Source organism: Rana temporaria, chromosome 1 (genome assembly GCF_905171775.1).
Source record: "Rana temporaria chromosome 1, aRanTem1.1, whole genome shotgun sequence".
Taxonomy (NCBI): Eukaryota; Metazoa; Chordata; class Amphibia; order Anura; family Ranidae; genus Rana; species Rana temporaria.
In genome coordinates, this window is record NC_053489.1 from 48,713,480 (window position 1) to 48,732,127 (window position 18,648).

General features: G+C 46.4%; 2 protein-coding genes across 2 annotated transcripts in view; one reads left to right on the forward strand and one right to left on the reverse strand.

Moving 5' to 3' along the window:
• LOC120927109 (phospholipid-transporting ATPase IC-like) overlaps positions 1-18,032 on the reverse strand; it is a 163,881-nt gene extending 145,849 nt beyond the window's left edge. The window contains exon 1 of the mRNA XM_040337549.1: positions 17,932-18,032. The gene's annotated coding sequence lies outside the window, so the exon portion shown is untranslated. The remainder of the gene's footprint in view (positions 1-17,931) is intronic.
• On the forward strand, positions 942-3,437 carry LOC120931326 (elastin-like). Its single transcript, XM_040342686.1, has one exon. It carries the CDS (start codon positions 942-944, stop codon positions 3,435-3,437), a length of 2,496 nt encoding a protein of 831 aa, XP_040198620.1.
• Positions 18,033-18,648: the final 616 nt, after the last annotated feature.

The window sequence follows — 18,648 nt, forward strand, 5'->3', positions numbered from 1 at the left end:
GCAGGGGAAGGGGCAAGTAAATATGTAATTTACCAGCCCCTTCCTTTTCTAAATGAACACAGTGAACACACTCGCTCACTGTGTTCATTCATAACTGAAGCCTAGTAAACTGTGTTTGTGAATGAACAGGAAGCCACTCAGCACAGAGCACTTTCCATACTTTCACTGTCCAGTGCAGCTGAGGCTGCAGAGAAAGGCATGTGTGTTTGAGCTTTGGGGTGCACACCCTAATGCAATAGGCTGTGCCGCACACCTATGCCTGTGATGCTGCACAGTGCTCTGGACAGTGGTTTGAGGAGGCCTGTGATGCTGCAGAGTGCTCTGGACGCTATGGGCGGATTTGCAACGCATTTCGGCCGCTATAGGGGCACTTTTAACCCCCACTAGCAGCCGAGAAAGGGTTAAACATACCACTCCTTCACCGCTCCAAAGATGTGTTTGGTAGAACTTTTTTTGTACCGTCCTGCTAGCTCAACGCTCCAGTGTGAAAGCCCTCGGGCTTTCACACTGGAGACAATGGAGCAGCTGTTTAAGGGCGGATTGCAGGCGCTTTTTTTAACGCTATAGCGCCTGCAATATGCCCTCAGTGTGAAAGGGGTCTAATGCACACACAGTGCTCTGGACAGACAGTGGTCTGAGGCCAGGCATTCCCGGCCAGGACAAGTACTGTCAGTGAGTAAAGCGGTGATGTGGCGGCCTTTTTTGGGGGCATCAGATTGGCCCGGGGGGTGGCTGTGTCAGTTTCATTCCGGGACATTGTATTGTCCAGGAATGAAGGTGCCCAGGACAGACCTGCAAAATGCGGGACAGTCCCGGGAAATCCGGGACACGTGGTCACCCTACTAGTACTACACACTCACAGTCTGCTCTCTGCTCTGGATGTTGGCAGTCATCTCGTGAGACGGGACTCGGGAGTGGGACTGTCTCGTCTGGACTCGGGAATGGGACTGTCTCGTCTGGACTCAGGAGTGGGACTGTCTCGTCGGGACTCGGGAGTGGGACTGTCTTGTCGGGACTCGGGAGTGGGACTGTCTTGTCGGGACTCGGGAGTGGGACTGTCTCGTCGGGACTCGGGAGTGGGACTGTCTCGTCGGGACTCGGGAGTGGGACTGTCTCGTCGGGACTCGGGAGTGGGACTGTCTCGTCTGGATTCGGGAGTGGGACTGTCTCGTCGGGACTCGGGAGTGGGACTGTCTCGTCGGGACTCGGGAGTGGGACTGTCTCGTCGGGACTCGGGAGTGGGACTGTCTGGTCTGGACTCTGGAGTGGGACTGTCTCATCTGGACCCCGGAGTGGGACTGTCTCGTCTGGACCCGGGAGTGGGACTGTCTGGTCTGGACTCGGGAGTGGGACTGTCTGGTCTGGACTCGAGAGTGGGACTGTCTGGTCTGGACTCGGGAGTGGGACAGTTTGGTCTGGACTCGGGAGTGGGACTGTCTGGTCTGGACTCCGGAGTGGGACTGTCTCGTCTGGACCCGGGAGTGGGACTGTCTCGTCTGGACCCGGGAGTGGGACTGTCTGGTCTGGACTCGGGAGTGGGACTGTCTGGTCTGGACTCGGGAGTGGGACTGTCTGGTCTGGACTCGGGAGTGGGACTGTCTGGTCTGGACCCGGGAGTGGGACTGTCTGGTCTGGACCCGGGAGTGGGACTGTCTGGTCTGGACTCGGGAGTGGGACTGTCTGGTCTGGACTCGGGAGTGGGACTGTCTCGTCTGGACCCGGGAGTGGGACTGTCTGGTCTGGACTCGGGAGTGGGACTGTCTGGTCTGGACTCGGGAGTGGGACTGTCTGGTCTGGACTCGGGAGTGGGACTGTCTGGTCTGGACTCGGGAGTGGGACTGTCTGGTCTGGACTCGGGAGTGGGACTGTCTGGTCTGGACTCGGGAGTGGGACTGTCTGGTCTGGACCCGGGAGTGGGACTGTCTGGTCTGGACCCGGGAGTGGGACTGTCTGGTCTGGACTCGGGAGTGGGACTGTCTGGTCTGGACTCGGGAGTGGGACTGTCTCGTCTGGACCCGGGAGTGGGACTGTCTGGTCTGGACTCGGGAGTGGGACTGTCTGGTCTGGACTCGGGAGTGGGACTGTCTGGTCTGGACTCGGGAGTGGGACTGTCTGGTCTGGACTCGGGAGTGGGACTGTCTGGTCTGGACTCGGGAGTGGGACTGTCTGGTCTGGACTCGGGAGTGGGACTGTCTGGTCTGGACCCAGAAGTGGGACTGTCTCGTCTGGACTCAGGAGTGGGACTGTCTCGTCTGGACTCGGGAGTGGGACTGTCTCGTCTGGACTCGGGAGTGGGACTGTCTGGTCTGGACTCGGGAGTGGGACTGTCTGGTCTGGACCCAGAAGTGGGACTGTCTCGTCTGGACTCGGGAGTGGGACTGTCTCGTCTGGACCCGGGAGTGGGACTGTCTCGTCTGGACTCAGGAGTGGGACTGTCTCGTCTGGACTCGGGAGTGGGACTGTCTCGTCTGGACTCGGGAGTGGGACTGTCTGGTCTGGACTCGGGAGTGGGACTGTCTGGTCTGGACCCAGAAGTGGGACTGTCTCGTCTGGACTCGGGAGTGGGACTGTCTCATCTGGACTCGGGAGTGGGACTGTCTGGTCTGGACTCGGGAGTGGGACTGTCTGGTCTGGACTCGGGAGTGGGACTGTCTGGTCTGGACTCGGGAGTGGGACTGTCTGGTCTGGACTCGGGAGTGGGACTGTCTGGTCTGGACTCGGGAGTGGGACTGTCTGGTCTGGACTCGGGAGTGGGACTGTCTGGTCTGGACTCGGGAGTGGGACTGTCTGGTCTGGACTCGGGAGTGGGACTGTCTCATCTGGACTCGGGAGTGGGACTGTCTCGTCTGGACTCGGGAGTGGGACTGTCTCGTCTGGACTCGGGAGTGGGACTGTCTGGTCTGGACTCGGGAGTGGGACTGTCTGGTCTGGACTCGGGAGTGGGACTGTCTGGTCTGGACTCGAGAGTGGGACTGTCTGGTCTGGACTCGGGAGTGGGACTGTCTGGTCTGGACTCGGGAGTGGGACTGTCTGGTCTGGACTCGGGAGTGGGACTGTCTGGTCTGGACCCAGAAGTGGGACTGTCTCGTCTGGACTCAGGAGTGGGACTGTCTCGTCTGGACTCGGGAGTGGGACTGTCTCGTCTGGACTCGGGAGTGGGACTGTCTGGTCTGGACTCGGGAGTGGGACTGTCTGGTCTGGACCCAGAAGTGGGACTGTCTCATCTGGACTCGGGAGTGGGACTGTCTCGTCTGGACTCGGGAGTGGGACTGTCTCGTCTGGACTCGGGAGTGGGACTGTCTCGTCTGGACTCGGGAGTGGGACTGTCTCGTCTGGACTCGGGAGGCCTGCCTGTAATGCATAGTGCTGCTCTGGTTTCTGGTAGTCGTCGCGGTGCACACAGTCGCTTCAACTCGCTTGTTAATTCACAAGGGTAAATGTCCTTGCCTCACATTTTCGTCCGTTAACAAAAACAGATTTGAAATTTAAAGTTTTCGTCAGTGGACCAAAATGTGCTGTACTTTTTCGTTTTTTTTTGTCACTGTAAAAATGCCGCTGACAAAATAGTTTTCATTGACAAAATTAACACTGCTAGCCACAAAAAACCTTATGTGTACCTATATTATTTTGCTCCTAGAGTTTTGAACTTGTGATGTCTGTAAAAATACAAAAAAGTGACTGGAATAAACGTAATCTTATTTAGAAGCAATTTCAAATATTAAAGTGCAATTAGTATACAGTACAGTGCCAACATGCATGTGCATCGATAATGATAATGAGTCCTTCAAAGTGCTTGTTCTTGTCTTTATATTCCAGTGCAAATGGTGACAATTGCCATTCTGTTTGGCGGAGAGCAGTGATTTTAGTCATCTTTAAAAAGAAACATTAAAAGTGTAAAACTTTTAAATAAGGTGACTGGGGATGTACAAAAAGAAGGTAGTTGCCCCGACAGGGAAACCAAGAGGCGGTGACCCCCGGGACAACCAAGAGGCTACTATGGCAGTGACGGACAATCTGTGTAGTAAAAAATTAAGTTTAATAAATAATTATATGTTACATAGTATATTTAATACACGTGGGACAATGATACAAGTATGACACTATAAGAGCTGAGATAGCTATAGTAATAACCTATATTAGTTGACCGGCCAAAAAACATGCACGTATGAGGCTAATTCATATAGCGTGCAACAAACAGCACAAAAAAGACACAAACAATAACAAACATACAGGACAAAAATGACTGTGGCAGTCCGGACGCCAGATGGAAAACTTTTGCTGTCAATTCTAATCGGAAATCCGATATGGTGTGTATGGCGGATAGCCTTGTGTACAATTAGAAAGAATTGGCAGCAAGAGTACCCCTGCAGTGGATGACTTTAGTACCTGGATCTAAATTGGATAGAGGTCTTAATCTTGCATATATGAACCTGATGGCAAGATCAGTGAAGGTTCACATATATAGTAAGGTTTGGGCTTGCACTTAGAATGAATCTATAAATTGAAAAAGAGTTTTCAAAAAGTAGTAGATAATAAAAGTTTGTCTAGGCTGTCCTGCCTGCAAGATGGATGTATAGTACTGTTCCTATTAGGATTACAGAGATTCCAATGTGTGAAGCGGTTGGATGCAGGATTTGATGAAGGGGGGGTTTTTTATATACTACCACTGCAGTTCTGTGTTATAGACTTCCGTATTTCAGCATAGTGTGTGGAAACAGGATAATGAAACGATCTTACCAGCAAAGTTCACTAGTTCACAGAAATCCGGAATCCGTTGGCTACTGGCTACCTCCTTGCTGTTGTGTGATACAATCGCTGCAGTTGGCGTCTGTAAACTGTCAGATGCGCCAATATATATTAGCATGCGTGGAGGATAATACAACCGTGCCGTCCGGTTATGTGATGCTGTTCCCGCTGGTCTGCTGAACTGACAGGTCCAGCTATATGCTTCTGGAAGTGGTCTGTACGTGGCTTCAGTGCGCACCAGGTGTTTAGTGCTTCCCGATATTCATCCGGAGCATCCGCTCGCTTTCGTTTTCCTTGTGTGTTCCCGCAAGTCACCGCTTTGGTTTCCAACTGCTATGGGGCATGGAGAGAGAGGCGTCCGGAGCCGTGATGACGTCAACGCGTTTCGTAGTGTTGATACGTAACTTCGTCTGGACGGTGGGAGACAGGCGTGCGTCGCTCCTTTATATGCTATCGGCGCACGCCTGTCTCCCATTGATTTGAATGATAGAAAAATACGGAGTTCCGCTTGATAGACTTGAGTGTCACTTCAGTGCTGAATGCCTCAATCCAATCTGACAAAACACAGAGAGCCTAACACATATAACAGGACATACATAAATTTGCTATATTAGTATATTGAATGACAAATAGAAATTGGCAACTACATCGCTCTTGATGCACGAAGAACATCAAAGTTAAACAGAAAGACTTAAATGATAGGGGTCCCCAAATATATATAATGTTTGACCCGATAATGTAATTTAATTTGAAGGGGGAATAATATATTATGGGTGACCCTGCTTAGTGAATGCTTATGAAGAAATCGCAACTTTGCATATATAATTTGTTTCTGGTACTCCGTACAGAGCCTATGCTCCAAAAGGGGCTATAAGGGACCCTATATGGGCTAACCACAGAGAAAACCAGGAAAACTAAGAGATATAATGTGTAAAATGTAAGAGAAAGGTCAGCTCGGGTAGGCAGACATAGGCGGTTATGTCAGGGCGGGTCAAACATCATACTCATACTATTCGACAGAGACCCATATATTATATGTGTGTACAAGTAGTACGCAAAGACACAATTGGGTTCAGTATATATAAGTATATGGGTGCAAAAAGAGAAAGAGAAAGGCAGGAAAAGGACAAACAGAAGGAAAAAAGCAAAAGGAAAGAGGAAAGAGGAGGGTGGCAGAAGAGCATATACTCATCCGTCCTCCTTAGGGGTAAAGACAGAGACAGGGTCCACGCCCCATGGGGCGTACAATATGTATACCATAAAGTATATATTTGCTCTAAAAGACTGATATACATATCTGCTAAGGACAGAACCGGGTTAGTATATCCAAGGCTGGATCATAATAGAGTAAGAATTTGATCGGGAGAGGGGGGGAAAAGAGAGAGCTGACAGTCTACTGGTCCAGAAAGGGTTGCATGCTTAATTCAGTGTTCATGCCAAGAGGCATGAGAGTTTTAAGGGTGAAGATCCACCACTTTTCTTTCTGGAGAAGTATCCTGTCAAAATCACCCCTTCTCGTGGGCAGGTGCAATGCATATATGCCCTTAATTTTCATTCCATCCGGTTTGCCTTGATGGAATTCCGCAAAATGCTGTGCTACTGGACTCTCCTGTTTAGGTTCCCTGTCACTATCCTTCTCTTTCTTGATTTCTCGCAGGTGCTCGCCTATTCGAGTTCTGAGTTGCCTTTTGGTTTTCCCTATGTACATCTTTTTACAGGGACATGTTATCATGTAGATAACTCGTTCAGTCGAACAGTTGATGAGGTCCCTAATTTCGTACTCTTTGGATCTAGTAGCATCCATAAAGGTGCGTGTTCTGTCGACGAAGGGACAAACTTGACATCTCGTACAGGGGAACATACCCAGACTTCGTGGGTACTCAGACAGCCACGTTTTATTGGGCTGTCTGACATATTCCGATTGGACCAGGATGTCGCCCAAGTTTTTCGCTCTGCGGGCCACCATTTTTGGGCGCTCGCCGACAATGTCTGCTAAGCTTCTATTGCTGGTGAGGATGCCCCAATGTTTGGAAAGTATTTCTCTTACCTTGTCCCATTGGGAGCCAAAGGTAGTGATTAGCCTCACTGGTCCACTCTCACCTTTTTGGTTGGTGTTACTGACATGTGGTTTTTTAAGGGGATGCCCTGACCTTGCCTATGAAGTGGCACATCTGTACGATCTACAGTGGGGATTGAAAGTTTGGGCACCCCAGGTAAAAATTTGTATTAATGTGCATAACGAAGCCAAGGAAAGATGGAAAAATCTCCAAAAGTCATCAAATTACAGATTAGACATTCTTATAATATGTAAAAAAAAAGTTAGATTTTATTTCCATCATTTACACTTTCAAAATTACAGAAAACCAAAAAAATGGCATCTGCAAAAGTTTGGGCACCCTGCAGAATTTCTAGCATGCACTGCTCCCTTTGCAAAGCTGAGACCTGCCAGTGTCATGGATTGTTCTCAATCATCGTCTGGGAAGACTAGGTGATGTCAATCTTAAAGGTTTTAAATGCCCAGACTCATCTGACCTTGCCCCAACAATCAGCACCATGGGTTCGATTTCTCCATCTTTCCTTGGCTTCGTTATGCACATTAATACAAATTTTTACCTGGGGTGCCCAAACTTTCGATCCCCACTGTATACAACCTACTACAGCAGCACTTACAAAGAAAAAGTTAGTTTAACCCTTTCAGGCTGGATTCTTACCTATGCAGTTTTAATGCTTTTTGCATTTGGCAGATTTGCACTACAGCCCATATAACATGGTTTCCTATGAAACACGTTCTGTAGTGCAAATCTGCAAAATGCAAAAAGCACAAAAAATGCCATAGGTCCATAGATCCAGCCTCACTGCAAGTATGCACCCCCACTGGACTGGGCTTTATTCTATGGGGACGCATATTTGCGTATCTCCCCTTGTGCTGGGAGCATGCGTGTGGTCTCACCAAGAGCCCCGGGCCCCGTTCTAACGATCGGGACCCAGAAAGGCAGATTCAGACATCAGACCTCTGATTGGCTATCACAGTGGATAGTCATGGTGAAGCCAGCTACCCGTGTTTTCTGTCTCTGTCAATAGACTAAACAGATACATTGTATCTTTCTCTGTCCTTGCAGAGATAGAGAAAAAAAGTGTGTTTAAAAAATAAAATACAAGTAATAATAATAATAATAATAATCATTTTAAAAATAAAAATACATAGATCAGCCCCACGGTTATGCTGGCCATACCCTCCACGAAAAATCGTCCGAACGAACTTTCGAAAAACGAACGTTCGGTCGTGAGCGCAAACGATAGTGCCATCATGTAATGACCGATAAATGGTTCAGTAGACATAAATAAAAAAAATTGGTTCGTTTTTTTTTTTACATATACCTAGTGCAGAAAGTTCGGACGGGAAACACATTAACCTTCCGATTTATCGTTTGTTCAGGAGAAAATTTCCAAACGTGTCCATCGTTTTTTCGGCTCAAAAAAGTCCCAACGATTATCGATTTTGTGCGCATTAACTGGCCCAAAAACGAAAGAAACTGTCTGAACGACCGATTTTCGGCCGAATTTTCGTATAGTGTATGGCCAGCATTAGTATTTGGGTGAAGGTCAGGGTCAAATGGCAAGGTCAAAGGTCAAGGCCAGGGACAGTATTTTTTTACTTTTTTTTTATTATTATTTATTAGTGTCAGTGTTGGTGTGTTTTAGGTAGTATAAAAAAAAAAATAGCAAAATGCGCCTTATTGTTTCTGGGTTATACTACAGGTACAAACAACAACTAACATACACATGAGAATTGGGGGGATTTTGGGTTGTTTTTAGGTGGTAGGTTATGGTAGAAACAAGAAATATACAGTTACATTAAAACATTTTTTTATATTGGGACAGTTTTTCTTGGATAATAATAAAAAATAAAAAATCTGGAGATATCCATTATTATTTACCACCAAATGAAAGCCCAATTTGTCTTGAAAAAACAAGATATAATCCACCTAGATGCACAAAGTATTTATGATGATATGTACAGGTTTTCCTAACACATGTCAAAGTTGCAAAATAGGGCTTAGGCATTTATATTTTCCTTTAGGTGCAAAGGGGTTAAATGACAACTCCCAGCTGCTTTGTTCTGCGGCCACGGATTCTATTAATTTATAGCAGACACTTATCCTACATGAAAGTCTGATATACTGTAGATGTTAATGGGGGGCCTCCACAAAAAAAGAGTTCCCTTCAGAATTGTACGGGGGAATCTCATGCAAAGAAAACACAAAAAAAACTGAATGGGGTCCCCCCAAATTCTATGCCAGGTCTAAAGGCTATGGTTTGGATTTTAACTGACAATTGCGCAGTCGTGCAACGTGGCTCCCAAACAAAATTGCCGTCCTTTTTTCCCCACAAATAGAGCTTTCTTTTGGTGGTATTTGATCACCTCTGCGGTTTTTATTTTTTTCGCTATAAACAAAAATAGAGCGTCAATTTTGAAAAAAATGCAATATTTTTTACTTTTACCTATAATAAAAATCCCCCAAAAATATATATATATAAAAAAATTAAAATTTCCTCAGTTTAGGCCGATACGTACTCTTCTACATATTTTTGGTAAACAAAATCGCAATAAGCGTTTATCGGTTGGTTTGCGCAAAATTTATAGCGTTTTCAAAATAGGGGATAGTTTTATTGCATTTGTATTATTATTATTTTTTTTACTACTAATGGCGGCGATCAGCAATTTTCTATCGTGACTGCGACATTATGGCGGACACTTTGGACAATTTTGACACATTTTTGGGACCATTGTCATTTTCACAGCAAAAAATGCATTTAAAATGCATTGTTTATTGTGGAAATGACAGTTGCAGTTTGGGAGTTAACCACAGGGGGCGCTGAAGGAGTTATGTTCCACCTAGTGTGTGTTTACAACTGTAGGGGGGTGTGGCTGTAGGACTGACGTCATCGATTGTGTCTCCCTATAAAGGGGATGACACGATCGATACGCCGCCACAGTGAAGCACGGGGAAGCCGTGTTTACACACAGCTCTCCCCGTTCTTCAGCTCCGGGGAGCGATCGCGGGACCCCAGCGGCGATTGGGTCCGCGGGTCCCACGATCCCGGTCCCAGGGCTTCGGACCGGGTAGATGTACAGGACGTACCTGTACGTACATCTGCCCAGCCCTGCCATTCTGCTGACGTATATATGCAGGAGGCGGTCGTTAAGGGGGAATGCCACAAAAAAAAAATCAATGGAAGACCCTTATCTTAGCTTGCATCCTTTCTGGGCCAGTAAAGGGGAGAATAAACATGTGCCCCCTTTCCTCCTTAACCACACCAGGCCACATGCCCTCAACATGGGTGTAAAGCACCTTGTCCCACTCCCTATGAAGACAAGGACCCCTTCCCCACAACCCTGGCCCAATGGTTGTGGGGGTCTGCAAGTTGAGGAGGAATTTTATTGGAATCGGGTAGCCCCCTTTAACCATAGCTCCCAACTGTCTCTGATTTCGAGGGACTGTCCCTGATTTGGAGCAATGTCCCTCTGTCCCTCATTCTCCTCATTTGTCCCTCATTTTGGTCTGATCTACAGTATATAGTCCTATATAAAATGCACTTTTTATCTATCAAAAAGTGTTTCCCAGTGCTAAACCTTTCATTTAATTTCTAAATTGCTGCATTTGTAAATTTCATAAGCCAATATAAAGGAATAGTAGTGGTAAAAAAAGCACTTGTGGGTTTAGCCAATCATTTTCTTTAGTACAATTCTCCTTTAAGGGGGCGTGGCAAGGGGTGTGTCCTATGCCTGCATACTTTTGCTAATAGGTGTCCCTCATTCCCATCTCAGAATGTTGGGAGGTATGCCTTTAACAATAAGTAGTCCTTCGAACATCAAGTTTGCGGTACTCGCGGGCACACTCCCATGGCAGGCGCGTACTTGCACAGAGGCAAATTCAAAGGGACGTACAGGTATGCTGATTTGCCTGTACAAGCCCTTCTGCCGACGTATATGTGTGTGCGGCGGTCGGCAAGAGGTTAAAAAAATTATTTTAGGCCTCTTTCACACTGAGACGCTTAAAAAAACTGCCAGCAAAACACTGAGCGCTTTTGAAGAGCTTTTCAGGTGCTTTTGAAGCACTTTGAATTCATTTCAATGGAGAGGAGTGTTTTTTCACCTTTCTGTCAGTGCACTGCCCCAGTAAGAAAGCATTCATTGATTTTAATAGAAATACGTTTTCGTAAGCTTTTCAGGTGCTGTTTTATGCCTGAAAGCGCCTGAAAAGCGCCTCAGTGTGAAACACTGGGGCATTTTTTCAGGCGCTTTAGCGTTAAAAAAAGCGCCTGTAAAGCGCCTGAAAGAAGCTGCATCTGCAATCCCAATGTGAAATCCCAAGTGCTTTCATACTAAAGCGCCTGAAAAAAGCCCAAGTGTGAAAGGGGTCTTAGCGTTAAAAAAAAGCACCTGTAAAGTGCCTGAAAGAAGCCTCGTCTGCAATCCCAATGTGAAAGCCTGAGTGCTTTCACACTGAGGGGCTGCGCTGGCAGGGAGTCAAAAAAAGTCCTGAAAGCAGCTTCTTCTTTGCAGCGCTTTCGGATAGTTGAATACACCCTTCCCATTGAGGCACTTTTTTTAACGCCAAAGCGCCTGAAAAACGCCCCAGTGTGAAAAGGGTCTTAGCGGAGCTTTACCAGCGTTTTTCAGGTGCTGGCAATGTGAAAGGGCTCTGAAAGCACCCAGGCTTTCACATTGGGATTGCAGATGTGGCTTCTTTCAGGCGCTTTACAGGAGCTTTTTTTTAATGCCAAAGCGCCTGAAAAACTCCCCAATGTGAAAGAGGTCTTAAGTATCCACCCTATACTATTTATCAGTAGGTTTGGCTTAATACTTCACTGTGTGCAATTTTCTTAAAATGTTACTAAACCCACAACAGTAAAATCAGTCTGTAGATGCAGTAAAGAATGCTTGTTATACTCACTGTGGAACCTAAATAATTTCAGCCATTGGCTCGCGCTGCTGTCAATCAACTCCAATGATGCAAGGGCCGGGGGCGGGGCTGAGTCCTGCAGTCGTCGTCTATGGACTTCGGATACAGGACTTGGGAGCGCGCCCACAAGGTAACCCCAGGGGGGTACAGGCACTACACCTGTCAGGGGGACCGAACGTTCCCAGGGGCCCAGTCGGAGGAGGAAGAGGTCAGATGGCACTACACTGTCATTTTCAAATTTTCGGCAGCACCCCTCGCTGCAGGAGGAGATGGAAGAGGAGCTGAGATGGCACTGTAATTATCGGCAGCAATCCGCAACCCCCCCCACCCGGTTCTCAACTCGCTGCAGGAGGAGAGGAGGAGAGAGAAGAGGAGCTGAGATGGCACTGTAATTATGCCTCCCCCTCCCCTGTTCTCAACTCGCTGCAGGAGGAGAGAGAAGAGGAGAGATGGCACTGTAATTATGCCCTCACCCAGTTCTCAACTCGCTGCAGGAGGAGAGGAGGAGAGAGAAGAGGAGCTGAGATGGCACTGTAATTATGCCCCCCCCCCCCCCCCCCCGTTGTCAACTCGCTGCAGGAGGAGAGGAGGAGAGAGAAGAGGAGAGATGGCACTGTAATTATGCCCTCACCCAGTTCTCAACTCGCTGCAGGAGGAGAGGAGAGAGAAGAGGAGCTGAGATGGCACTGTAATTATTGGCAGCAAACGCCCCGGTTCTCAATTCGCTGCAGGAGGAGAGAGAAGAGGAGCTGAGATGGCACTGTAATTATGCCCTCACCCAGTTCTCAACTCGCTGCAGGAGGCGAGGAGAGAGAAGAGGAGCTGAGATGGCACTGTAATTATCAGCAGCACCCCCCCCCCTTCTCTGCTCCAGGGGGCCCATGCCTGGAAGCTGTGTAAGGGTCCCCAAAATCCCTGATGGCGGCCCTGGGTAACCCCCTTGGGAGAGCGCTTCTCAGGGGGGTTAGCTGATGCGGGAGAAGCCGAGACAGCCGCCGAGAGAACCCAGAAGAGGAGGATCGGGGCCACTCTGTGAAAAACGAGCTGCACAGTGGAGGTAAGTATGACATGTTTGTTTCGTTTTTAAAAAAAGTGAAGCTTTACAATCACTTTAAAGACTTCGATCGCCTTATCTGGAGCTCAGGGTGGCTGATACGTCTTATCAGCAGAGGTCAGGTGACCGCATACCATCTGATCCTTTGTTTCTTTCTAGACAGGTTGCTTTCCAAGACAATAAATTCTGCCATTGTCGGCCTCTCGCTCTCAGAAAATGCTACTTCCCTGGCTGTTCCTGGCATCAATACTTTCTAAATCCCTATGGAACAAGTATTCAGATCAGGACCCTAGATCTGTGCACTCAGAAGGTATTGAAGCCTTGGACAGCGAGGGGACTGCTGAGGTTGCATACGTTCTATCATAGAACTTCTATGGGAGGAAAGAAGGACTACACAGACCTAAAGACAGTCCCGGTACTGACTTGGGGCAAATTATAGCAATAAGACAAGACTGTCCCTTTATCCAGAGAACGGCCAAGAAGAAAATGATCATCTCCACCTCGCACCAGAAATGGTTACGATTAGTAGACTTATAACTCATCTCATCTCTGTAGGCATCTTCTCAAGAGATTCTTTTTATTTGGAATGACAGATAATGCCTTGTACACACGATCTGATTTTTGCGACGGAATTCCTTCAAGCTGTCTTGCATACACACTGTCACACCAAATTCCGACTGTCAAGAACGCGGTGACGTACAACACTACGGCGAGCCGAGAAAAATGAAGTTCAATGCTTCCGAGCATGCGTCGACTTGATTCTGAGAATGCGTGTTTTTTTCTCCGTCGGAGTTCCCTACAGACGAACGGAATTTCCGATATTTTTTTTACGTCTAAAAAAAAGAGAAAAGTCAGATGGGGCACACACACGGTCGGAAAAGCCGATGAAAAAATTCCGTCTGACTTTTTCCATCGGAAATTAAGATTGTGTGTACAAGGCATTAGGGACGCTTTACACTGACTAGGGTTGTCCCGATACCGATACCAGTACCGGTATCGGGACCGATACTGAGCATTCGCGGGAGTACTTGTACTCCCGCAAATGCCCCCGATGCCAGATCCGATACTACTCCCTCGCCGTCGCCGCCGTCGCATACCGCAACGCCCCAGCCGCCTAGTTAATCAGCGTGCGGGGAACATTACAGCTTTCATTTGAATAGCTGTCTGTTCCCCGCCGCGCCGCGTATAGACACTCCCCCTTGCTCAGGATTGGACGGGTGATCTGTCTATCAAAGTGCAGATCACCCGTCCAATCCCAAACAAGGGGGAGTGTCTATACGCAGCGCGGCGGGGAACAGACAGCTATTCAAGTGGAAGCTGTAATGTTCCCCGCACGCTGATTAACTAGGCGGCAGCATCTAGGTATGGGGAGACATGGCTGCATATGTGGGTGGACATGGCTGCATATATGGGGGACATGGCTGCATATGTGGGGGGACATGGCTGCATATATGGGGGACATGGCTGCATATGTGGGGGACATGGCTGCATATGTGGGGGACATGGCTGCATCTGTGGGGGACATGGCTGCATATATGGGGGACATGGCTGCATATATGGCGGAAATGGCTGCATATGTGGGGACATGGCTGCATATGTGGGGACATGGCTGCATATATGGGGGACATGACTGCATATGTGGGGACATGGCTGCATATGTGGGGGACATGGCTGCATATGTGGGGGACATGGCTGCATCTGTGGGGGGACATGGCTGTATATATGGGGGACATGGCTGCATATATGGGGGACATGGCTGCATATGTGAGGACATGGCTGCATATGTGGGGGACATGGCTGCATCTGTGGGGGACATGGCTGCATCTGTGGGGGACATGGCTGCATTTGGGGACACATTTAAAAAAAAGTATCGGTATTCGGTATCGGCGAGTACTTGAAAAAAAGTATCGGTACTTGTACTCGGTCCTAAAAAAGTGGTATCGGGACAACCCTAACACTGACCATGTCTATTGACTGCTAATTGGAATGAACATGGTATGGATCCAAATATGGATCCAAAGGGGAAGTATGGATCCAAATGGTAAGGGTTCAAATTATGTGGATTAGAATTTTATGGATCAGAATGGTTTGGATCCAAATGATTAAATTTTGCCTCATGGAGTGCATTGGACCCAGATTCCTTGCTGAATTGGAGCCGAATAGTATGGATACAAATGTTATAAATTCATTATGATATGAATCCAAATGGTATAAATTTGAAAGGCATGGATTTTTATGATATGGATCCAAATGGTATGAATTCATTAGGTTTAGATCATTATGATATGGATCCAAAAAAAAATATTTTTTTCCTCATGGAGCTTATTGGACCCAGTTTCCTTGCTGAATTAGGGCCGAACGGTATGGATCCAATTTCCAAATGTTATGGATTTGATAGGTATGGATCCAAATGGTATGGTTCAGAGTGGTGTGGATCCAAATAATTCAGTTTTGCCTCATGTAGCTTATTGGACCCAGATTCCTTGCTGAATTGGGACAAAAAGGTATGGATCCAAATAGTATGAATTCCAATGGCATGGATCATTATGATATGCATCAATCTGGTATGGACCCGAATGGTATGGATCCAAATAATTCAGGCCTCATGGAGCTTATTGGACCCAGTTTCCTTGCTGAGTTTGGGCAAAAAGGTATGGATGCAAATGGTATGGATTTGATAGGTATGGATCAGTATGATATGGAATCCAAATAATATGGATTCGATAGGTATGGATCCAAATGGTATGGATCAGAGTGGTGTGGATCCAAATAATTCAGTTTTGCCTCATGGAGCTTATTGGACCCAGATTCCTTCCTGAATTAGAGCCGAATAGTAAGGATCCAAATGGTATGGCTTAAAGTGGAGTTCCACCCATAAATATAACATTACATCAGTAGTTTTAAAAAAATGTCATTTGTCCTTTACAAATTTTTTTTTTTTTTTTTTTAGATGCCTTCAAAGTGTTGTTGCTAGGCAGAATAGTTAATCTTCCCACTTCCTGCACCTAGGTGCTTAATGCTTCCTAACCTAAACCGCACAGACTCCTGGGAATGTAGTGGGTGTAACTTTCCAGGAGTCTGTGCATTCCCCAGTCTCAGAGAATCATGTGACTTGGACAGCACAGGTGCTGAAACCTGATCTGACACTGCTTGTGCAGCACTGAGCATGTGCGAGATTTGCAAGGCTGAAATCCAGGAAGTCATACAGTCTGGCTTCATGATGCCCACACTTAAGATGGCCCCAGTCAATTTCTATTTTATAAAGTGTCTAAATGCTGTAACAACCTAACAAAACGGACCTTAGTTTACAGACTAACTTTACTAGAATACATTAAGCTTGTGTATTACAGGGGTATTTATATTTAAAAAGTGAAATTGTGGCCGGAACTCCGCTTTAAATGGGTATGGATCATTATGATATGGATTCAAATGGTATAGATCCGAAATGGTATGGGTCCAAATAATTCAACTTTGCCTAATGGAGCTTTTTGGACCCAGATACATTGCTGAATTGGGGCCGAATAGTATGGATACAAATGGTATGGATTCCAATGGTATGGATCATTATCATATGGATCAATCTAATATGGACCTGAATGGTATGGATACAAATAATTGAGTTTGGCCTCATGGAGCTTATTGGACCCAGTTTTCTTGCTGAATTTGGGCAAAAATGTATGGATCCAAATGGTATGGATTCGATAGGTATGGATCAGTATGATATGGATCCAAATGGTATGGAATTGATAGGTATGGATCAGTATGATATGGATCCGAATGGTATGGATTCGATAGGTATGGATCAGTATGATATGGATCCAAATGGTATGGATTTGATAGGTATGGATCCGTATGATATGGATCCGAATGGTATGGATTCGATAGGTATGGATCCGAATGGTATGGATTTGATAGGTATGGATCAGTATGATATGGATCCGAATGGTATGGATTTGATAGGTATGGATCAGTATGATATGGATCCGAATGGTATGGATTCGATAGGTATGGATCAGTATGATATGGATCCGAATGGTATGGATTTGATAGGTATGGATCAGTATGATATGGATCCGAAAGGTATGGATTTGATAGGTATGGATCAGTATGATATGGATCTGAATGGTATGGATCAGTATGATATGGATCCGAATGGTATGGATTTGATAGGTATGGATCAGTATGATATGGATCCGAAAGATATGGATTTGATAGGTATGGATCAGTATGATATGGATCTGAATGGTATGGATCTGATAGGTATGGATCAGTATAATATGGATCCGAATGGTATGGATTTGATAGGTATGGATCAGTATGATATGGATACAAATGGTATGGATCCGAATGTTATAAATCCAAATAATTCAGTTTTGCCTCATGAAGCTTATTGGATCCAGTTTCCTCGCTGAATTGGGGCTGAATGGTATGGATCAGTATGATATGAAATCGATAGGTATGGATCAGTATGATATGGAATCGATAGGTATGGATCAGTATGATATGGAATCGATAGGTATGGATCAGTATGATATGGAATCGATAGGTATGGATCAGTATGATATGGATCATCCAAATAGTATGTATCGAAATGGTTTGGATCCAAATAATTCGGTTTTTCTTTCCAGAGCTTATTGGACCTAGTTTTCTTGTTGAATTGGAGCTAAATTATATGGATCCAAATGGTATGGATTTGAATGGTATGGATCAGTGTGATATGGATCCAAATAATTCCTGATCTAGATGGACTCGAAGGTAATCGCATGTAAAAGGACGCACCTGCCCTTAGACAAACACGGAACATTAGTTCAGACTCACCTAACTGACAGGTGGATCTGATGGTACCACCTGTGTAAAAGGGACAGTAAGGTTCTATAGAAGAAGACTCCGTGCCCGAAGGAAGCCAAGAATGTAAGAAAGGAGATCTTATCAGTGTAACCCGCATGAGATACTCAGCCAGCCATTGTCAGACCAGGACTGAAATATCATTGTTGGGTAGACTAATCCTTTACACCTTGATCTGATTTCTATCCATCCACCTGGAACATCCCCATCCACCTAGTATAGGGATGAGCACCCCTCACTATCATTTTCATACAGTCTACTCCATGGCTGACTCTCTAACCCCCCCCCCCCCAGCCAGATGGATCCCCCATCGCTTACCTTTGTGTGCCGTCAGGTGTTAGGCGTCCAGCTATGAATAACCTGCAGTCATATCTATATTGGAAGGTGTGGCGTGCTGTGTGACTTTACAAGGTGCGTGCGATTGGACAGAGGGAAGTGGTTACACTGACACAAACAAGTTCTACACGCTCATTGTACGTTCCTGAAGATGAAGGAAAGACATCTCCTTCAACAGGTAAGAGAACATTCCTCCGACTCCGACACCATCCCATCAGGTCAGTGCGGCTGGAAGGCGCATTATAAAGAAAGCTACAACTATATGAAACCATGTCATTGCTACGGAAGATTTTTCTGTAATGTAATGGTGTAATAATAACCTTTCCATTCCACTGCCAAGAAAGTTTCCTCCTTGAAAGCTGAGGGCCAGATTCACAGAAGAGATACGACGGCGTATCTCCTGATACGCCGTCGTATCTCTGTGATCCGCCCGTCCTTACTATGCGGCTGATTCATAGAATCAGGTTACGCATAACTAGCCCTAAGATCCGACAGGTGTAATTGACTTATTCTGTCGGATCTTAGGACGCAATTCTAGGCTGGCCGCTAGGTGGCGAGGCCATTGCGGTCGACGTAGAATATGCAAATGACTAGTTACGGCGATCCACGAAGATCCGCGCGTTCGTCGCCATCCCGTACGTCGTCGCTAGTCGTTTTTACCCGTCGCAAAGTTACACCTGCTTTAACATGGCTTATCTT

Coding starts and splice junctions, on each gene's coding strand:
- LOC120931326 (XM_040342686.1), top strand. CDS start 942: ATGGGACTGTCTCGTCTGGACTCAGGAGTGGGACTGTCTCGTCGGGAC.